The sequence below is a fragment of the Amblyomma maculatum genome, chromosome 9 (assembly GCF_055883805.1).
Source record: "Amblyomma maculatum isolate TAMU_Amacu chromosome 9, ASM5588380v1, whole genome shotgun sequence".
Lineage (NCBI taxonomy): Eukaryota > Metazoa > Arthropoda > Arachnida > Ixodida > Ixodidae > Amblyomma > Amblyomma maculatum.
Genome location: NC_139352.1, coordinates 68,439,417 through 68,463,078, shown reverse-complemented (window position 1 = coordinate 68,463,078; position 23,662 = coordinate 68,439,417). Strand labels below are relative to the sequence as shown.

General features: G+C 44.0%; 1 protein-coding gene across 1 annotated transcript; it reads right to left on the bottom strand.

The window, feature by feature from the left end:
* Positions 1 to 1,205: 1,205 nt before the first annotated feature.
* LOC146179311 (uncharacterized) lies at positions 1,206 to 20,138 on the bottom strand. Its single transcript, XM_084580170.1, has 3 exons — positions 19,953 to 20,138; positions 3,801 to 3,852; positions 1,206 to 2,736 (listed from the first exon to the last, which is right to left on the bottom strand). Exons 1-3 carry the CDS (start codon positions 20,136 to 20,138, stop codon positions 2,147 to 2,149), a joined length of 828 nt encoding a protein of 275 aa, XP_084436296.1. The 3' UTR covers positions 1,206 to 2,146.
* Between the last annotated feature and the right edge of the window lie 3,524 nt (positions 20,139 to 23,662).

Sequence of the window (23,662 nt, the reverse complement as noted above, 5' to 3'; positions counted from 1 at the left end):
GAACTCCAGGTGGTCAAAGTTTCTGGAATCCGCCACTGCGGCGTCTCTCATAGCCTGAGTCGCCTTGGGACGCTAAACCCTGTGAACAAAACCAAGCCAGTAACACGAAGACAGGCGGTAATTTTGTGAAACAAACTTGTTGTTGCCATCCAAAAGCAATCACTTTATTCGCACCATCGTGACAAATTAGCTTTTGCTCGCACAAAACGCATGCGAAGTTGGTGATATTCACTTTGTGTCTGTGTGTAAACAAACCGAATCGTGCGGTCACAAAACTGTACAATGCGTACTGGTAAAACCATCCCGTGAATGCACTTTTTATTCCACAGTCATACCCGGTGTGTTTATTTGATCTGGCGAAATTCTTCGCAGCTTAGCACAATACTGACAGCACAACGTGTGAATCGGTCGACAATGACACCTGACCGAGCGTGCAGTACTTTCGGAGACGTTACACGGCAACTCTCGACTATTTACTTGTTTCTTTCTACTTCGAGTCCCGGCACCTTTACCCGTGTAACCATGTGTGGCTGAACAGTAGACTGTACAAACTGAGCAAACAAAGGGTGCCTAACTGCGAACAGCACGTTCAGGTCCTTCCCGTATGTGTTGCTTGAACTCTGGGCAATGCCTCTTTCAAAAGTAGTTCAAGTCGTTTACATTTCGCCACAGCCTGTGATGCTCCAACATTACACTGAAGCTTTTTTATGTTTTTAATTGCCATTTTCTTCCGCACTCGTCATAAGTAGCCGCACCCTATTTCGTGTGTAAATAACGCTGCGCGTTTCATAACATTATTCGTGAAGACACTAGAGCAGTAGTCGCAGTAACTGGATCAGCTTCGACGACTCTCGCTCCGGAGCAAATTCTCGTACACTTTAAAGAAACAGACCATAACTTTTCTTAGAGTTCACCTTTGGCGAAAGATGGCGCTGCCAGTCCAGTTACACATGCTAGGATATATGTATGCCGTATCCGCCCGTTACAAAAGGAATGGCCTCAACTCATCATCATCATCATCTGTGAAGCCTGTGAAACTGCTTTCCAAGCTCGCCGTCGACTCTGAAAATTCCTGCTTTCGATTCATCCTGACTGTATCATGATGCTGACAAAAACCTGTTAATACAATTAATAGACAAAACCCACCCACAAAGCCCACCTCTGTGCAAACAAAAAGAAAAGCAAGCCAGAGACTAGGCGTGAAAAAGTATTTTACATGGCTCTCAAGCTATCAATGCCGACATATATTGCGACTCCAATGCTTAATTTTGAATGAGCTCACACGTGCTGCACCACCCAAGTAAACAGCGTACAGAGCGAATGAACACGCAGATTTGATCTCTAAAGCATGCAGAGGATATCGATAAACATTCGACGTAAATATAATTACAGAGGCAATCAATGCCTCACCAAGCGTTACCTCGTTGCTTGCATGGTACACTCCCGTAAAAAACACTTCGTTGAAGTCACACAGTATGTTAACGCTGCTTAGAGGGAACAGAGGCCTCGCTGTCAATTATCCACCGCGAAAGTGCAGGGACGCGTGGAGTTCACATTTTACTTTGGTGAAAAAAATAAATAAATTGTCGGATACATGTCATATAACTACGTGGTGATTTTTCATGCGGAAATTATCTCGAAATTTGGTGCCCTGAACATGTGGTAATGACGTGAAATACATACCGTTATAAAAATTGCCTCGGAGCAGTGGGAAGCATCGCGACGTGGATGTTTTCCAGAAGCCGCGAATCCATGTTTCGATCCAAACACTAGTCAAGCTAAACAATTTCCCAAATGAGTTCATTATCATCGACAATGCAGCTGTCTTTAAGGAACTCGCGCCGACAATGACGCCTCTATTCTCGCTCAAGCAATTTTGGGAAAAAACTGTGGTTAAGGCATCGTTTGCAGACGACGCGATAGGTTCATCCTTTGTCACGCGTTTAGAGCCCAGGTGAGTTTAGTTTCTTGGCCGTTTCAAATTTCTTGACGGTGATCGAAAATATTTTCGTCAACCTTCCGAAAGCTTAAGATTCCACGGATTCGATAGTAGCGCCACTACAACGGCTTCGAAGCAAAGCAGCCGACTGGGCTATAAACGTTTGACAAAGGCTGCACATCGTCACCCTGTGTTTTTGCGCGTGCGCTACGCATCCCGCACGATGAATTCGTGCACACCGTTGTTTCTGTCTGCTTTTTTGAGGTCTAAATCTAGGTCATCGCCAATGAAGATATCATTCGGCGTAGAATTATCCTCTTCGTTAGTGTCTGTGGGTGCACCACTTTTTCCTTTCTGATCATTCAGTACTACGTCGGGGCTGATCCTATCTACCGCGTCGCTAACTACCTCGTTTCCCGCGTCAGTAACGATGTCATTTCCCGGGATAACATCGTCGTTGCTGTCAGCCAATATGGCGTCCACATCGACATCGGTAGGGTCGTCTGCGGTGACTCCATTCCCAGCGCCTTGTATCGGTTCGTCTGCTTCAGGAGTGGTGACGTCATTGGGCGGCACCTGATTTCCGTTGTCATCTGTCGTCGTTCTTCTGGTGTTGTCGTCAGCAGAGTCGTTGTAGTTAACGTCTATGACGTGTTCTCCATCGTCGATGGGCGTCTCGCCAACGCGATCGGCCACTGCTTCCTTGTCATCGTCTTTCGGCGGCTCGGGAGGCGTCAGGAATTCTACTTCTTGTGGCGGCGAGGGCGGAGGCAAGAACGTCTCGGTGCCCGGCGGATCTGCGACAGAAACCAGAAACAGAAGTTTGGTATCTAATTTCGATTGTCAATAAGGGTTAGATTCATATGACGAGGATGACATGATACCGGCCGTCACTGACGTTGAACATTCCTTACTGACCAAAAGCTGTTCTGCTTCGAATGAACATATTAGGACGTTTTAATCATTGCCTTCAAACACGCCTTGCACTTTCACACGCAAGAAATTAGAGAAATGCTTCATGTTTCTTATAAGCCCGACCGGCTTTGATAGAGTGTGCGATTCCTACGTTCGATTCAATGTGTCATGACAATCCATCGTAATCCCACAGGCCTAAATACGGAAAGCGTCGCGGAAGCACCGCTTGTCGATGTGTCCACCGCTTCTAAGCGCAGTGCATGGAGAAAAACGGGTAAACAAACATAATAATTGCGCTATTTTCAGTGTTTTGTTTCGTTTAGTTTTAATCACACCCCCACACTATAGCGATTTTCTCAGCATTTCCGTGATAGCAAGCGAACCAATCGCTACACCGGTAGACTATTTTCATTGCCCTAATGAACGATACGTGCATGTATAAAAGTATACCTTATGTGCTAGCCGCAGGGAAAGGCACTGAAAGGTAGTTAAGCATCGGCTTACAAAAAATAATAATAAAACACCAAGGCGAGAGACGTAGCATGCCATACCTGTAGAGCCCCTGGCATCTGTACAAAATAGCGAGGCCGTTTTAACGACATTTTGGTTGTGTTTCACATTAAACCACGAAATCGTTTTAACGATCTCTCAGTGCATACGGCTAGCGCGCCACACGATAAAAGCGCCTTCCCCAAGAAACGTTTAGCAGTTGCGGAAGGAGGAGAAAGTGCCTGGCACCAGGTCGATCTAACCGCGTACCAGAGGTACGCATACGTACTTTTCGCGCCGCCACCATCCAAAAAAGCGTGGCAATACTACTACAACTTGCCAGCTCACAACTGCAGACAGGGGTCGTCGACCTCATCAGAAACGCCGAAACGCACAGGGCCACACACGGAAGTGAAACCATATACAAATTCCTTACCCCTACTTCCTGCCCTCTCACCCGTCATCTCCATTGGCTCTGCAACACACCCTTCCACGCAGACCATTCCCATCTGCAGTAGAACATAAAGCCCTCTTATTGCTTTAGCTTTAGCCAGTTGGCTTCGTCTGCATTTGTAGTCATTTTTTGTTCATTTTTACCTAGTTTTTATGCAAGACTTTATGTTTTTGTTTGGTTTCTTTTTTATATGACGCCAAACATGAGCGGCGACGCTTTATTGAACCGTTTATGCCCGCTTATATGTATATCGCGATCAGGCACGCGATGGACCTACGCAGAAGCAGCCTAAACAGCAGCCCAATAGCGTGCGGGCTTGAGCAGAACTACGGTTGGCTCGATTTCGAATCGATTCGTCCGCGGGAACGAACGTGTCGGGTTCTGGAAAGCGTATATACTCGGCAAACTGTCCTCGCCGATAACGTCTCTGTTGTCGCTAGTGTAGTGCTGCGGTACGCGTTCAGTGCCGAGAGAGTGTCTGGACGACGTACTGGCGTTACACTGTATACATAGCGACCGGTGCGCTCCGCGTGGCTGTGAAGGACAACACAAGCTTTTAAGCAGAAGCACTCGATCTTGTACTTCAAGGTGGTACATGACAGCTAACTGCTCAGCTTTCGCTAAGCGTGTAATATAGTATAGTCGGATACAGGCGAAGAAAGAAACGGCAGGTGCCCTTCAAATGCAGCCATCTTGCCATTAGCTTGCAGTGACTATCGCTGTTGATCCCGTCTACTCACTAATATGACGTCGCAGTTTAGCATGCAGGTAGAAGGGTGCAGGTACAAGGACAAGAGAGCAGGTGCGAAGGGTCGCGTGCAAGGGTGAATGTCGACAGCGTTAACTGGATGGCCTCCTCTGAAGACAGTTGCTGAGCGCGCTTCTTTAAAGACCGTCGCAAAGGCTTGGTGTTAGTCCAGGAATAATTTAATAATTTATAGGAATAATTTATAGGCAGTGAGGAAGGGTCGACCTCGATAATCCCCATGTTGACGCAGAATCTCTCAGAACCCCTCTTGTTTCCTAAGTATTATAGGTTAAAATATGCCCATTGAGTCACACAGTGTTCGCTACTGGCGGCCAGCAGATGGAACTAATTGCTCGTATGCAGGAAAGTCGGGTACATTAAACAAGGAAATGGCTGTAATAGGAAATAGCTGGGCACATTACACACGTGTATGCGATGCTTGTCATTTGTACTGTGTTTGTACTGTAATGTTAACTGCAGTACAGTCGGAGACGTGAACTAACCTTGCTCCATGTCAAAAGGCAGCTTCCTCTTGGTTCTTAATATAGCGCATACTGTATTCAGGTTATAGAGCGTAAGCTGTACGTGCATGAAAAAAGGATTAACTAAGCAGCCTCAGTGTTTCCGCGTACGACAGTCAAGCTCCTATAACGAACTATGGCAGTCCTGTGGATTTCGTTCGTTACGTCCAAAATTCACAATAAGTGGGCTTCCCTTATCACACAAGTAAAAAAATTGTTTTTATTTCTTTAGAAACTTCATTACACATGCTCCATTCTCGCCAGGACTGTTGCACGGAGTGACGGTGACCTACCTAGTCATTTAATTAAAAAAAAAAAGAAAACATCTGCGGCTTAGCTCGGCTAAGCCTGGCTATGAAAGCAAAATACTTGTTATGCTTGGTTATGCTGTATTGCCAAGCCAGGCCTGAATCTATTTTACGGAACGGAAGCCTGATTTAGCGTGATCAGACACGGTTTGCTGTGGTTTAAATCCTTCGCTTATTGTATGTACATAAGAAATGTGACATGCAAATCCGCTTCCTTTCCATGGCCTATAGTGCTCAGCTTAACCGCGGCAATACGCTCGGGAGACTAACTTTTGACTTCAGCTTGTAGATAATAATGTATACATGCTGTCATTGCGTTCTTCGGCAAAAGCTGCCCTTCGTTTATAGAAAAAACATCATCACCTTGCTGTCTTTTCAGATATGGTAATAGGCCTAAACAGACAGTACAGCTCAATGACTGATATAATGAATGACGTGATAACTCAAGAACACGAGCGATCAAATTTAACCAGGGAGCTCTACAATGCGATCTGCCTCGTAGCTCACCGGAGACCTTCGCACATGAAGTTAAGAGACTCAGATACTAGATCGTGTCATAACTTTCAGTCTCCGGCATATTGAACTCATCCCTGGAACAAAAAATGTTACAAATTAGTAATTTTACTCATAAACGTACAAACTCAGATACCAGGCAACATTAACGCGTTCATACAAATTATTGCTGTGCAACGTATACTAGTTTCCTAGTGTGGGTCAGAAAAACAGTACTAATTAAACGCCGCAAGAAATTGACGAAACTAGCGTTCTCTGCAACCGTAGGCTTCGCTTTGCTTGACGTAGCGACTTTTGTTTACGTGTCTACAATGCCGTGTCTCAATTTTCTTGTGTCGCCATAGCAACAACTTATTTTGCCCGCGTCGACGAGTAGGTGTCAAAATATTGATAGCCTCTCACATGTCGCTACGATGGGGCTTTTTTAGATTGCCGCCGGTGAAAACACATCGATAACTGTGCCATCCCGGTGCGTCCGGGATGGCACAGTTATCTTGCGTCGAAGTGTCGAAAAAGAGATGACGTTTGTTTCTCGCTGGCCATCAATATTGTAAACACATTTGGACAAGCAATATATTTTTCGAAACGGCTCTTTCCGAATATATGGTTAAGGCCAAAAATTTCCGCTCACTGCATTGTCGATATATGTCTCTCAAATAAGATCGAAACGACTCTCAGAAGAGGACTTTTCGGCCTTGCCATTATATACACACACATCAGCCTGCTGTACATTTCGTTGAAAGAGAGGGCCTGAAGTGAAAAAAGGCGGATTCAACATTTCCGGAGAACACAGTCAAGAGAAGTTACGCGTTTTTGCGGCGTGGAGGACATTTTCTATATTATTTATTTTTACTGATGTTGGCTCTAGTGACTCTATAAAAATGGACTATTTCGGTTTTTATGGCACTTGGATGCTCGTTCGACGGTAAAAGGTGCATTTGTTGTTCAGAAAACAGTACTTAGAAATAAAGCCTCTCGATTCGAACTCGTAACGTCACTGATGAAAAGAACTTCGTGACTTCTGGTATAAGTGAATGGCAGTGTGGTCTCGTCTCGTAGATCCGCAACTGAATGAGAGATGCTTGTTTTCTGAAATGGTCACTGTATGTCATTTTATTTAACCTTTGCCAGCATATAAGGTACCTGTTCTCAGTAAATGCTGCATCTTCGTGATAAAAAAACAACACGGTAAACAACCGCTGCAGACCAATTTCAATATGCGTTCAGTGGCCCCTAAAAGAGAAAAGGGACCCGGGTTATCCCCACTTCCATCTTACTCTTCAGTGTTTACCGATGTCAGTGAGCACTTCTCTTTTCGTCAACTTCTTTACGAGTGTTAGCTGTGTAAGGGTAGGTGCAGTTACTGGCACATTGGTGGAATACCTATGCCGTATGTCATGAGCAAAAAACTAGTCTACTGCTGAAGGTCGTCATCAACACCAGCCTCACTACAGCCACTGAGACGGTCGAAGATTGTTTTAGTGTTCCTTATACTATTTCTCCTGCTTTGCATCTCTAAAGGTAAATAATCGCTCTTGGCACTCTGTTCTCTGAGTTACTTTGATTACTAAGGTAATCTTGATAACTCTTATCCTCATCTCATCTCAGTCTAGGTCCCAATACCCTCTTATATACTACCGACGCTTAGCACCGGAGAGTCTGTGTCTCCCTGTCCAATACTTTTCCATACTGGAAGTTACTACCTTCATGGAGGACTATGGTTGCTGTGCAGTTGTGCAGTTGTTACAGATATTTACCAGTATTTTTCGCATGGCTCTTCTACGCCCTCGTTCCGTAATGCCTGCATGATTGCTGATGACTCTATTGAGTCAGATGTTTTTTGGTAACCAAAGTGGTTATGTTCCTATCAATGCTAAGTCGCCTGAAAGCGTGGATATGGTGTGCATTGTTGAGTAGTCTTTGCGAAAGTTGGCATGGTTACGCTAGGTAGAACCGCGCTTCGCTTGTCTGATACCCTGGCCTTCACTTGACCTACAAGGAGCAGGAGGACAAACTGCTACTGTGCAGAAAAATGTGACAGACACAGTGCCTTTCCTTTCCTATAAACCAACACGTAATGCCAACGGGCTCATAAGATGGTTCCTGTCCCCACAGCTAAGTCCTTCAGTTTGTGAGCCACCTTGATGTCGTAGAACAAAGGCATGACCTTGACTATTTGATGTTTAGGTGACCTTTGACCTCTGACTTTAAAATTTCAGGCGAAACACTTTCTTGACTCGTGGGTCTAAACGGGGGTGTCGGCCAAATGTGCCGGCAGCTTGTGTCAGAAATGTCCGCGGACCGAAACTTAGAAAAAAAAAATTCGCGTCTCATCAGAAATCTCCTTGAGGGGACTTTCACGCAGAACTGGATCACTATGTCTGTGATCCCCAGCCGAGGGCACAAACCCCTACTCCAAGCCGCGCTCCTGAGGAACAGATAATAACTCCTTATCAAGCGTAAGGACGCTGCTCCCGATGATGATCATAGCAACGATGACGATGATAGTAGCGATAAAAATGACGATGCGATGTAGCTAATGCCGGTTAAGATTCTGATTTTGATGTGTGGCTTCTCCTTTGGAACGGGTGTTTCTTACAAAAAAAAAATAAAAACATCCGCAAGTATCTCAGCCAAATTACGTAGGTGTCCGTATATTGTCTATTATTTTTAATGGATATTTCTCTACATCATCGTTTTGTTGTTTCCACTGTTGCTTCCCCACCTCGAACCATGTCGGCTATCTCTCGCATTATCACAGTGTCCCCAGCAGCCGAATGAATCGCCGTCAAGCATCGTCGAGGTGGGAATCCAAGTGCCTTCTTGAAAGTCATTCCCGTCTGATGTTGTGGTTCGCGAGTAATCAGTCTGGCACGGGACGCTTTGCGAAAGACGTCCCCCTGCGGGGCTCCCCCTCACATGGAGGCCCCGTAGGGTTTTCCTGGAGGAGCGGAGGGGCCTCTATATCGACAGCAATAAAGTTATCTTGAACTTGAACTTGTGGTTCGAGCACTGAAGAAAATGTAACGATATGTTCTGTAGTCTCTTCTGCTTGCTGACACACCGCGCAATTAGGTATGTTATATATCCATTCCTTCCGGCGAACTTCGCTCACCACAGCTTTGTCGCTAGCGCCCCCGTGATGATGATGATAGTTGCGATGATGATATAGCTAGCGATAGTTGTAATCAAGATGTAGTTAAAGAAAGTGATGATGACAGTGGTGATGATGATAACAACACAGTAAGTGATTATGATGATAATAGTTTGTGCTAGTGATAATCATGATCACTAGTTATAGCATACAGGAATCGGTATGAGAGTAGAGAGAAAGGCTTTCGCATTTCCGCTCTTACGCAGACTTAAGCGCTATCATGTGACCTTTTTAAATTATATGTCATCATTTGGCGTTAAGATCATATTATCGTTTATTTTGTAACCAATCCGCTGTATCTTCTTTTTATCTGTTTGTATTTCTTCTTTCCTACATGCTTCGGATTTGTAACAATTCTTTACTAATAAATATTAATCTTATTTAAGCGAAAATTATGCACGACTGTAATACGACCCATTACACCATTAAATCACTTAATCAGGTCTTTAAGGTAAATGTGCATGACGTAAGGTGGGACAGAGCACATTTTCCTGAAATGTGTTCTGCGTCCGCCAGAAAGTGCACTGCATAATGACGTTTTGCTTACAATGACGCTGTTTGGAGAAGCAACGAAAAACCCTACACAGGTAAGCTGCGCGTAACGTGTATACACCTGGCACGTCAGAACTTCACCAATCATCCAAGAACAGCAGGCGGAATCTTAACAAATTAAGCAGTCGCCGTTATTCTCTATCACCCTCTGGGGTAGTATCAAAGCTCGCCGCAAACGACCGAAACGTAAAAGGACCAGCTGGACGCATATGGCCGACAACGAACCTCCAGACCACCAGCGATGGCGTTGTCGTGCTGACAACGTTTTTCAGTTCATCCACTTTTTCTGGTTTCGCTCCATTCTTTGCTCACAGCGTTCTTTGTTTCATGTTGCCCCTCTGCAGCCCTGTGTTATGTGTTATGTGTTATGTGTTTCGTTTCTTCGCCAATGGTGTCGAAACGTTCCACGATGCGCCGTATACGTGACTGGAAGAATCGTGACCTCTGTAGCTCCAGCGCGCTCGACGGCCACAAGCCCGATCATAACGGTACCAAGAGAAAAGTAGGGAGAGCGTGGCGAGTTTTGGAAGCGGGAGCTCCCATTGCCCACGTGCCCTCATAACCTGCACGCCCTCGCCCTTGCGGTTTCTTCCCTTGTGCCGGTTTTCGCTAGCCTCCCATCCTGTCCCACGGTGACCCTGAAAGGCTCGTGGCACAGACACTTTAGCGGCTGCGAATTAGAGCACGTCGTACCGCTCTCATTGTCGCACGTGTAGTATAAAGCGTATACAATGAGGCTAATTTGTTCCGAATGGAAGTTTGGGTTACTTGGCCTGAGGGTGGGGATGTATTGGGCAGCTTAAACGCACGGAGATCAAATGATGAACATCATCACCGACACGCCCTCCTTTTTTTCATTCTTTCATTCGCTCCTCCCTTCCTTTGCCTTCTCTCTTTTTGATTCCATTCATTTCAGTAAGTATATTTCTTTGTTCCCATTTTCTTGCGTAATTTCCTGTTTTTCAGATTCCTTTTGGCTTTTGAGCAATCAGTCACCCATTCATTTACATTCTTCGTTGCTGATTCATAATTTACATTTTCCTCTGCCTTCTTGCCTTCTTCTGCGCCACATTTCTTTTCCTATTTTGATTTATCCCTTTATCTCCTGCGGCTTCCTTCTTTGCCTGCCGTGGTAGTGCAGTGGTTAGGGCGCTTGACTGTTGTGTCCAAGGATGTGGGATCGAATCGCTGTCGCGGCAGCCACTTTTTGGTGGAGGCGAAAAGCAAGGTGCCCGTGGGCTCTGCGATGTCAGTGCACGTTAAAGAACCCCAGGTGGTCGAAATTTCCGAAGCCCTCCACTATGGCGTCTCTCAGCCTGAATCCCTTTAGGACGTTAAACCCTATGAACTAAACGAAACTTTCTTTTTTCCTTAATTCGTTGATTCGTCAATAAACACACTAAGCCATTGTTTCTTCCCTAGCTTTTGCTTAAAATATTCTCCCATCCAGTTTTATTTCTTATGAAAAGTGGAATTTTATACTGTTGGTATTCATCAGCGCAAGCCTACAAGGCTTCTATAACCCATAGTGAATTACGATTCCTGTTTTCTTCCAATTCTTATCCAACAACCCCACAAGGCCTATGTAGGATAAGAGACCTCTTTATCCGTCAGCAGAATTGAAGCAGCTCTTACGCACTCATCGCCATCTCTAGCTAGTATCCTTTACTTCAAGGGCAAAATAAAGAATGTCTGTCGTCCTGCCTTTTACCGATGTAAACTTCTATGTAAGAGCAAATATTAAATCGTGCAACAAATTATTGAAGCTTCTGAGATCAAGTGAAATTGCGATGATTCCTCAAGTGCTTCCACAATATGCTGCCTGAAAAAAAGACGTCCTATCTTACGTCTGGCTCGGGGACAGTTCGATAGGAATTGAAAGAAAAGGGGAATTTTCATTCATCACTCCCTGTCATAGACGCCTTGTAAGCATCAGCAGGCGAATACAAGAGTACAAAATTCTACTTTTCTCGTAGAAAAAAAAAATTGGGTCGAAGTAACCGCGTCGTTTTTCTGTCTTGTTTTATTGTGTACATCTTTTCGACCGCTTCCACTATCTTTATTATCATGGTTAAAAATTTCGCCTGAACTCTGCTGATATAATATACCCACCACGTTTGATTCTACTCGCTCCCCGTTTCATACCTTCTCTCTTTCTTAATTTTTATTGTTTGTTTCTATCCCTCTTTTCCTTTGCATATTATTAATTGGCTAGCAAATTCAACACTTTAATATCATGGGCTGCTTCTTACGTTTCTTCGTTTTGTTCCTTTCCTTCATATATTAGTAATTTTGTTAATTTTTTCAAGCCTTCTCTTTCCTGCGCTCCGTGACACACTTCTTCTCTTATTCATCCATTCATTTCATTCGCTTCTTTATTCGTTCTTCTATCCTGAGCAACGTTCGACGCAAGGTCCAAAAGTCACGCGTTTAAGAGCTCGGAAAGACAGCGTCATTAAGAATTCATTCGCTCAGATAGCCTCGCTGCCACTGTCAAAGTTTCTGCTGGGCGCTTGAACGGTAAGCGACGTCGGCACGTTTAGTACCGCATGGTTAGTGCAGCGCGACCGTTGGCGTCGAGCGAACATAGTGAAAAAAAAATATTTAGATGCAGCCGTGAACGTTTCTGCTAGAGGCACGGACAAAAAATTGTTATTCGCCCCGCCTCCGCTCGCTAATGACCTCTCGCCGCGATATGAGTGCGCTCGGTAACTAAATAGCTCGAGTGAATGACTGCCACAGACGTTTTTGACCGAGCTATAACTCGTGCCGCCAAACCGCCAGTGTAAAGACGGCACGAAGTAGTACTTACATGTGTCCGGCTTTGCGGCAACCTGTCTTAGGTGCTGTGGTAACCCCTTGAATAAGGATCGATTAAACAAACTCGAGAGAAACTCGAGAGCTCTCATGCATTCAGTTGTGTTCACGTTTGTGTCCGTATTATGAACGAGGCCCACTCATAAGCGCCAAGTCTCACTCCGTTTTAAGCGTGCTAAGTTTTATTTGAGCCAGGATATATATATATATATATATATATATATATATATATATATATATATATATATATATATATATATATATATATATATATATATATATATATATATATATATATATGCTTTCCCTGGCCTCGCCGACTGTCAGCTTCTTCATATATATATATGAAGAAGCTGACAGTCGGCGAGGCCAAGGAAAGCATTGGGAATTGTACTTTGTCTTTTTTTTTAATTTTTACTTCATAACCACGTAAATTAGTAATGTAATGTGTTTAGGGGAAGTATAAATAAACACAAAGTAGAAAGAAAAACAATGTGCCGATGGTGGGAACCGAACCCACGACCTCCGAATAACGCGTCCGGTGCTCTTCCAACTGAGCTACATCGGCCGCTGTCCCCCCTGCTACTTGCTTGGGTATTAATGTTGTCTGTACACGAACCTTGAGAGTGTTCACCAGCGCCACCCTCAACTATAGCAGTGGACGTGGAACGTCCTGTGTTACCGCCAGCGTCACGTAGAACGTGATCACGAGTGAGGGCGAAAGCTGTGCTAGAACCCTCTTATGCTACCTATGGCTTCAAGACTGCCAGAACCGAGACCCCCGTAAGCTACAAGCAGATAAATGAAGGGGAAATGAGGGTACTCGTTATAATACATGAAGAAGCCGACAGTCGGCGAGGCCAAGGAAAGCATTGGGGATTGTATTTTGTCTTTTTTTTTTTAATTTTTACTTCCTAATCACGTAAATTAGTAATGTAATGTGTTTAGGGGAAAGATAAATAAACACAAAGTAGAAAGAAAAACAACGTACCGATGGTGGGAATCGAACCCACGACCTCTGAATAACGCGTCCGGTGCTCAGTTGGAAGAGGTAAAAGACTTGCGCAAAAAGTAGATGAAGAAAGAGACGTGACAACAAGACAGAGCGCAAACTTCCAACTGGTTTTATTTAGGAAACGGTACCTACTTATATAGACAAGTGAAATCATATCATATCGATCATTCTTCATCTACTTTTTGCGCAACTCTTTTACCTTTTGCTAATATGAACCAACTCGCCCAGAAGAAAGTACTTATTCAGTTGGAAGAGCACCGGACAACTCGCCGATCATCGTCCCCTCGTCGCCGTTCCCTGTCCCCGCTTCCCCGACGTTCTGCCGGCGCTGTTGAGGGAAACTAACAGTCGCGGTTCCCGGGGCAAGAACTGCGCTTGGTTAGAACTCTTCAAGTCCTCCGTGTTCTCCCGCTAACGTACTACAAGTGTTTGTCGACGGCGTTGCAGTTCTCGCTCTTGTCGACACGGGCGCTGCCGTATCCGTCATCAGTGAAGCTCTTTGCCGTCGTCTTCGTAAGGCGACCACCGCGCTTTCCGACGTTTCGCTTCGCACCGCCTCATCACAGCGCATTCATCCCTCAGCGGCATGCACGGCCCGTGTTCTTATCGAAGACGTCTTATACACCATTGAGTTTATTGTACTGTATCACTGCTCACACGACATCATCCTGGGCTACGATTTCCTTTCCACTCATCGTGCCGTTATTGACTGCGCCCGCGCGGAAGTTTCCTTTTTACCTCTTTGTGATACCGTCTTGTGTGACGTCCCTACCCAGTCTGCAAAACTCCTTGTCGCCAATGACACAGACATTCCTCCCTTTTCTGCTACCCCGCACCTCCACCAATTGTAGGGGTGTGTATATTCAGTCGACGCAGATGGATTCAGCTGCTCGGGATGAACTCGCAGCGGGGCGTAAGGCGTAGCGAATCACACAGACAACGACCAACTTCTTCGTTCTTGAGAGCGGCCGCACGCGACGCATGTCAGTGGCTATGACGATGAAGATTACCACTCTACAATATATATGTTCCCTAATATCGCAAGAGCTGTGACACTGCGCTGCATCCTGAGGTTTGTGTTGCAGTCTTTCATCTGCGTCGCGTATTAGCTTGGCTTGTATGCAAACATACTTGCTTAAACTTCAGTGAAAGGACATAAAATACATTCAGGTGCCTATTTGCTCATATTTAAAGCGAAGCCTCCTTTTTTTTTTAAGCTAGTAAAAGTTCAAAAGAAAATCAACTAAGGTGTCCTCACCACCAGGTGATTCAGAAGGAAGCTAAGGAGATGTACTATAGGGAACAAAAGTCTGTGGACCACGCAAACGGCAACCAAAGCGCATAACGTTTGTATCTGCCAGTAGTCTGGGGATCATATTTGTCAGTGTGAAAGTTGGACTTTAGTTGAAGTTAAGTTGAAAGTTTATTTTTGAATCAAAAAACAACGTTCAAGAATATACAGCGAGAGGCCCCATGGTACAAGACCGCAGGTGGGACCTCCCATGGTAATAGATTTCGGTAGGCAATATAAAGAATAATATTATTGTAAGAAAATTTATGAAGCCACACTCCAAATAAATATCGAAATACATAGTAAAGAGTGCATTGACGACAGATTTAGATACAAAAACAGAATACAAAAAAAAGGTACAAAAACACTTACGAATTCCGCGACACAAAAGATAAATAAAGAAATCACAAATTAAGAAGAAATTGTTTTAGTTTCAACTTGAACAAAGAAAGTGTATTAGTTTGCCCAATGTAAGTTAGTTCTTTCACGTGTCCTGGGGAAATAAGGTGATAGCTTATGCTTCTAGTCCAAAACGGCCAGACGTGTGGTCCATAGACTTTTGTCCCCGCTAGTACATGTAACTCATTGTTGTTTTCGTTGTTTTTTTTGTGTGTGTGTGTGATGCTCCAGTGATATAAAATATAGCTTTCCTGTCCACCTAACATTATTTATAACTTCGGCTAAACCATCACTTACTTCAAAACAGTTTCTGCGAAATGGTTTCAATCTTGGCATGACGAGCTTGCATCGAGTTTCAGGAAAATAATTTTTTTCATTTCCAAATGTAACTTCACCCTCAGCAACAAATCTTTATTAATCGGCAAAACAAATGCACATAAGTAGCCAAAGAATCTATTTTTACTGAAAATGAGAAAACCTGAATGTAGCTGCTCCGAGTTTCTTTCTGATACATAATTAGCGTCGCTTTCATTGGTGGGAGCAAGTTGATGATTTATTTCGCCTTTGCCCAGTTTCTCTAAAAATCGAACAAGAAAAAGTGGGCTTGAGAGTGCCTTGGTAGTCACGCAAAGCCCTGGGTAGCAAAAATCTAACTTGCAAATGAAAGAACTCAGTTAATGTCCCACACCTCTAAATGTCACCTTTCCGAATTCAGCGCATTGCAAAACTATTCGGTTGTATAGCAGGCGAAAGTACGGACGATTTGTATTGGCTATCAGAGTTATTGCGAGAAAGAAAGCAACCTTTCTTTTATAACATAAACGCCGTCTGAAAAACAGCAGCAAAAACGAAATGAGAGCATCTCTACTTGCTAGAGTATAAATCCAGATGACAGCAACGAATGACCGTTCGCCCGAGCCGTAATAACAACGCGCGCATTCATTATGGCAGGCACTCATTTTTCATGGCCTCCGGAGCGGTTATTGAGCCATTCGTTTCTTTTTACCTCTCGTAAAACTTGGGAAACATTTGCTTTTATGTATCATGCTTCTAACTTCGACGCCGTAAACATGCGTGTTACCAAGGCGAACAAGCTTTTTTTTTTTTTTGTTACTTTTAGCAGTCTAAAGCAGATCTTTCCTGAGGCCTATAACACGCCATCTTCATGTTTCCCTTACAACACAGCGTTTTGTGGGGAAGGAGGTGGGTTTTATGGAGCCAGCGGAATAGATCGTGCGCGGCAGTGTGTCTCGTCTTTATCGGTCACGGCTCTTATACCCCCTTCCCCTGCACTTTCAATCAAAGCTAGAGCCTTATGACGTCACTATAATTGCTATTTTGAGCCTCTAGTATTTATATTATACATTTATTATGAATTCTTTCTGGCTCTTATTATAACAGTAGCTATAAGGGAAAGGGGAGATAGGGCAGAGGGGAAGGGCTTAAAGTACTTCTAAAGACGGTAGGGTGGCTGTCAGAGCGAAAGTCGCGATCAGTATGCAAATAAAGAAATAAATGCTGTTTTGTACCGACAGCGTCGTTGCACATTGCATTGTAGATAGACGCAACTAATCAAACGCGTGTGCATGACATCGCTTTCACCGATAACCAACGCCACTAATACATGCGGCAGTTATCTTCCTCGACAATTCAAAACAATAAGTGTCTCAAACGCGCTGCATGACGTTGATATACTTATTGTGGTATCTTGTTAATTATTTCCGCTAAGGACTCGCCATGGTGTCTCAAGGATGCCAAAGACGCGGGATCGAATCACGGCCACCGCGGCCATTTTTCCATGGAGGCAAAAACATGGCACCCGTGTACTGTGCGATGTCAGTGCACACTAAAGAGACCTAGATGTTCGAAATTTTCGGAACTCTCCACTACGCGTCTCTCATAGTCGCTCGGTTCTATCTTTCCACTGAGGTTCATCTACTCTGTCTCGCAGCAATTGCGCAGTGTTCTGGGAATCAAACAAGCGTCCCTGGTCAAGAGTGAGGTTGAAAAGTTTCCCACAAGTAGAAAAATATTGTTATTGATCGGCAAGCTTCCTTTTTGTGTCTTTGTCTCTATATGAGAGGGAGCTTCAGTTTTCGTGCCGAGCAAACATTTCGACAAGGGTACTTGTCTTCCTTTGGAAGAAGACCAGTCCCCTTTGGTTCGGCTTGCGAAGTGAGGCTCCGCCTCAACCCTTGTTCTCTGCTCCTTCATACTGTGCATCCATCATTTTCCTCTCGTTCTATGTTGGTTAGTGTGGCTGACGACGTGTTCACAGCTGAGTTTTTTTTATTATTATTATTTATGGAGATTACGCTACGTTTTGTCTCGCGGTTCCCCGACGTCAGCTGCAACTCTTACACGTGCACGTGGCTTTAAGGGCACAGAAAGACAACGGCGAAGCGAAATGGTTTGTTTGCATCACCCTGATGTCAACGCAGGTGCCATTTACGCGCTTCAACTGGGCCTTATCGATAACGACTTTACCTTTAATGCTTTATGAATTTAAATTCCATAAATATATTTTATGGGTTGCATGAAATTGGTAAAACAATTGGTGTTGCTTGCCTGTCAGTTGGGAAAGAAGCCATAATTATTTGTGTCGCTTATATCAGGCAGTGCTGTGAAGTTGAAAACAGGCGTAATTAGCAAAGCGTGAAATTTAACAAGTTCGCAGCATATAAACAAAATAATGATTTTATGACCAATTTTAAGGAAGCAAGAAAGTCTTGCGTCTCACAAGGTGTTCATGTTTCTTCCTGTCGAAGTGGCTGGTCTCATATACTGTTGCATACAGAAAGAGGAACCACAAATATTTCCTGAAAATTTGAATTATTTCTTCTAGTTAGAGCGACGTCAGCACAAGAATAGACCGAAACAAATTAAAGGCGAAGATTTACGCTAGCGCTGACAACACTTGTATATAGGGAAAGGACAGCATAAATAGGGGCGAGAAGACTTTGAAGAAATAAAATCTAATTTTTTAGTTATCGAACTGACCGACGGTGTGCTGACATATGTTTCTCCACTATGGTCAATTGCTAGTGCCTCCTCAATATCGCGCAGTCCGTCGTCTCTAATTTGTTTGAGTCTATTCGTGTGCTGACGCCCCTCTACCTATCGGCTCAGGTGCAACCAGTTTTGGAATTGTTCTTGGCTTCGTAAAAGGAAAAAGCTCAGCTCTATACGCTCTATCTACACTATCGATAAGTGGATGCGCTAGTGGTGATAAATAAAGTGTGCTAGAGAATCGGACGCGAAAATCTATCACGCCGATAACGATAAGATATTTTTTCTAAAATATTTTCATGGATCAATATGAAAATACGGCCAGTCTCTGTACAGTTGTAACTTTCCCTCTCCAGATCCTACAAGTAGGCTGGGCACCTCTGTGGCTTCTATACTCTGTACTAGGTTGCAGTGTGTCAGGTAAGAGGGCGATGGGCTCAATAATTATTTGTGAGTCACCTCGAAAAAAGATGGCTCACAGACAGATAAGCTGGCTCACGGGTCGAGGTCGCGGTTCGAGACGGTAGGGGGAATTTTTACATGGAGGCAATATGCCATGAAGGTGTTGGTTTGGTTTTTAATGTCTAGAAGCGGCTCAGGCTATGATAGACGCCGTAGGGGAGGGCTCCGGAAAATTCAACCACCTAGGGTTCCTTAACGTGTCCTGACATTGCACAGCACACGTGTGCTTTGCTTTTTTCCTCCACCGAAAGGTGGTCCCGCGGTCGGGATTCAATCCCGCATCCTTAGGTACAGCAGTTGAGCGCCGTAACCACTGCGCCACCGCCGCGGGGTGCCAAAAATTGAAACAGGTTTGAAAGTATCGCCAAATTTCGAAAGCGTAAACCTTCAGACAAGACGCAACAGGCTCTGCGTCGAAGGCTGCGGCATTCTAAAATTCTCCTTCCTTTGTTTTTTCCTTCCAGAACGGGTTAAACATTGATTTCATCTCATTTCAAAGTTTCGAAGGCAATTCTGTTAAAACAATTTTAATGTTTCTAAACATCGTCAATATATAATTGCACAAGCATTCCTCTCTCTTTCTAGAATCTAAATCAATGTCACATTTTGAACGACGTTGCAATAAGCATGAGCCATTTCGAGCTTAATTAGGTTGGTTGGTTGGTTTGTGGGGTTTAACATCCCAAAGCGACTCGGGCTATGAGAGACGCCGTAGTGGAGGACTCCGGAAATTTCGGCCACCTGGAGTTCTTTAACGTGCACTGACATCGCACAGCACACGGGCACCTTGCTTTTCGCCTCCATCGAAAAGCGGCTGCCGAGACCGGGATTCGATCCCGCGTCCTTGAGAACAGTAGTCGAGCGCCGTAACCACTGCGCCACCCTGGCAGGGCTTAATTAGGACAGCAACAGCAGTGATCGGTGACTGCATATAAGCTTCTAGCGAAACTAATGTTGCTCGTCTATGGCAACGTTACAAGCACATCACAAGGGCAAATTATTCGATGATAGATGATCACGACATTACGATGCTTTAAAATGAACTACGACACTGAATTATACTATCATGTGATGCAACGAAACGTTCCAGCCCATTTACGAAGAGGGCTTAGCAAGTTAATATTTGTGCAGTGCGCCTAAAACACGTATACGGGGCAGCCGCGAGTCATCGAAGAGGTCGCATTAATTGGTTGAAGATACGCTACCATAAATACAACATTAACGTAATCAAATCATACACGAAGTTGAAAGCGGTAGGCCAGAAAGATTTTAAAAAGCTGAATAAAAAATTGAATCACAAAAATCTACATTTCAACTATCAGAAAGAGTTATTAATAGCTTGTGTTTCACCTGTATTCCCATTCACTTGGTCTTCGACGTCGGTAGTTTTCACACTGTTATCGTTGTCCAGAATGTCTCCTCCGTTAATCACCACCTTGGGCAGCGGGTTGTTGATGTAATTCGGGCGATCGCAGCCATCCGTCACTTCGAGCGGTGTGTCGGTATTACCCAAGGCCGGGATTCCGGTAGCCTTGGCGTTCGCACATCCCATACTTTGAGTATATACTGGTCGACTTCACCAAAAGGATAACTGGTCTTACTGTCCCACCGTCAAAGAAGCCACATCTACAAGATGTAGTCCGTGTACCGCGTTTTCACCACGTCAGTTAAGATTGTGCTCTTCAAGTACGTTTTGCAGGCACTTTTCCCAGGATTGAAGGCACGCTCGACTCAAGCAGGAAAAAGACTGTCTGCCAAGCCAGGTCGACAAATCCAGAAACGAAATTTTCTTTTTGCTCGGGCTGTAATAGATCGGCTCAAGGAGGCACTTCACAGTCCAAGTGTACCTTGAGTTCAGATATGAGATCCTCTTCTGTCAACTGTTGTCCACGTTCTTCTGTCCACCCTCGCATCAAAGCCTAGGCGGTAGGTGGTAACCTTGAACTGTGGTTGTATCTCTTACTTTCCTGTGAGCATAAAGGCATTTAAACTCGGGTCCATTGCTTTTTACGTTACGGTATCGTACCACTTCGACTTATGATACCGGGCAAGTCACATCATGGCCTCCAATGGTGTCGCTTAAATGTCGTCACCTCAAAGTCAAGGTCGCACTCGCGAAACGCTTTGTTCAAAGAGGCTGTTAAATCAACCGCCACTCAAATTTTTAAAGAGAGGGCCTGCATAGTACGGATGACTTCGGGCCAAACGTTCGGAATCAAGGATAGGGCTGACGAGCAGCTCGGAGCCAAAGCTGTGACATCGAACCAGAAGTCACTGGCGTGATCAAAATGACTGAAGACTCGGGTAATACCTTCTTCGGGCAACAACACTCAAACGAATGCGGCGCCGTGCAGAACACTCAGCGGTACTGACTTCGATTCGCTTGTGCCGTGGGGAGGAGGGAAGTAAGAGTGGAAAGGGGTGGCGCTCTGTCACGTGACTGCTGTCGTCATCGATTTTGGTCAGCAAATACCGGTGGCGACGCGAGAGTCCGCGCATCGATTCTAGGGACTCGCGTCGTGACCCCAGGGCGTGCAATGTTGACCGTGTCTGTATCCAGGTGCCCGGCATGCCTCGATGATCTTTAGATTGCAAAGCTGCCCATCGGGCGTAATTCTTTCAGGGGTCGTTAAACGGTGCGGCGATCTGCTGTTCCTGGAATTGCGGAACAAAGGAAGAAAGGCTAAGCGTTAAATCATATCAAAACTGAGCGCATACGTTCCGCGTCTGTTATAGATTGAATGGTTTGGTGTTATTCTTGATGCTGTCCTTATGTACTGCGTCATCGTTTGCTGACACCGTGACCGTTGCTTCATTAAATAAGGAGATTAATACTAAAGTATGGTAAAACATTTACATGATGGCATGGCTGCCTCTCAGAATAGAATAGAATAGAATAGAATAGAATAGAATAGAATAGAATAGAATAGAATAGAATAGAATAGAATAGAATAGAATAGGTGTTTATTTATACACAATTATAAGGTCGGCCTGCTCAAGCGTTGTCGCTTGTGTGCGGGACAGTGCAGTCGGTTAAGTATGTAAACACACAAAAAAAAAAAACTGAAAGAGAACGAAAAGAATATTACATATTTTTCTCAGCCTTACCTTTAAGGACATCGTTATACATTGTCTATGTCACAGAAAGAAAAAGAGAAAGTTCATCAGCCCAATAAACCAAACGTGGCCAACGAAGAGCCATTGCAGTACACGTAAAATACATAACGTCAAGGAGCAAGAAAAAAAAAAAGTAAAGTTTGAGAGAAATAGAAGAGTATACAAGGTACACACAGAGCAACACTATGTCCAAAATGCTGAAATAATTACAGGATTACACTTAGCTTCACTTAAGAGCTTAATGGCGAAAGCCTTTCTTCCTTCACTTCTTCCTCTTCTGTTTACCGCTTCTTTTATTCCTACTTCTTGCGTGTTTGTGTACTGATTATAGTTTCATTACTTTCTTCTATTTGCCTTCGTCGCCAGAGCCTATTGCGACGTCCTTACTGGGGAAATTATGTTGACGTCAGAACCTATTGCGATGTCTCGCTCACACATCTCGCGGAATTTTGCCCACACATCTCGCGAACACATCTCGCAGGCGCGAGATTTTCACCACGAGCCTTTCTAAGCACCGTTCGCACCCAGTGACTTCGATATAGACATTGATTTCATTAACTCCGCAGCTCTTATTCGCTGACCAATGGCAAACAAACAGAGCGGACACTTCTACTGGTGCTGTGGTCGCGTGCTCTGGAGCTGTAATTTTGTTTCACACAGTCAATGCAATGTTTGTTAAATTCACCTGCTAATTACAATAAAGGTATGTTTGGAAAGGTCTCTCGCATCGCTTTGTCAACGTCCTTACGAAGAGGCTTTCCTACTACGTCATTCACTAGGCTCCACGCCTTTCTTACATCGTTTCGGCAAGCAGCGAATCTATCCAAACGAGAGCGTTCTATTGAGCCTAATTTTTGCAGTTATCTCGTTTCTAATTTCATAGTATTCTTCTTTCAAGAGTATGTTATCAGGTTTTTGTATAAAGACTTTACTTAATGGCATGGTCGCCTCACGAAAGTTTGAGGTAGTATGTAGTTAAATCTCTTAACTCACCGCTTGTTTTGATTTCATCACAATTATTCAATAGAGCTTGCGCTGTTGGAACTAACTGCCGCTGTCAAATATTAGATTGACCAAGGACTTTGAGCGGGTGCTGTTTTTATAATTTTCACTAAAGCTTTTGATACGATTAGCCAAAGTCCATTTTTTTTTTTTTTTTTTTTTTTTGCAAACTGTAGGAATCTGCGGCCCAACTTTAACATTTATACTCAGCTATCTTACTCACCGAATTCCAATAGTAAAGTTTGCCGACATTTTATCCTGCCCAATATCTGTTAAGGTGTGCCACAGGGTTCAATTTCGGGACACCTGCTTTTCTCGATATGCATTAACGATTAGTCTGGTAATTTCACCAAAACTACGTTTTATATACCGATGACACTACTTTATATACTAGCGACAGAAGCATAAATGATCTAATCACAACATTGCAACTTGAAAGTCTAGTTCATTGGTGTAAAGATAATCAGATTGAAATCGATCCTAAGAATAGTTTATGGTCTTTCATTTGCATTATAAATAACCGATTATTATTGTTCCATGTTATATGGATAGTCACTTCATACCCCTTTCTACATTTCTTGGTATCCTGAAATTTAACATGAACACTGCATTATTATGCACAAAAGTCGTCTTTGGTATCAGGTAACACGTCATTACTTTCAGCAACATATCCTTCGGGCGCTTTATTTTGCATTTATTCACACTCACTTAACGTACTGCATATCATCTTGGGGAAACTACGTATATCACTCATATGTCAAGCACCCGTCATTTACAAAAATTGTGCAGTTAGAATACTTACCTTTTCCCCGTCCACTGCCTAAGCTGTCCCCATATACCAAAATCCTAATATCCTTCAATTATTGAATATTATCCACCTAAATTTAGCTACACTTATATACAGAGCTCATAACGGTGACATTGTAATTACTGCCCTTCCTTCATCTTCCCTTGTAA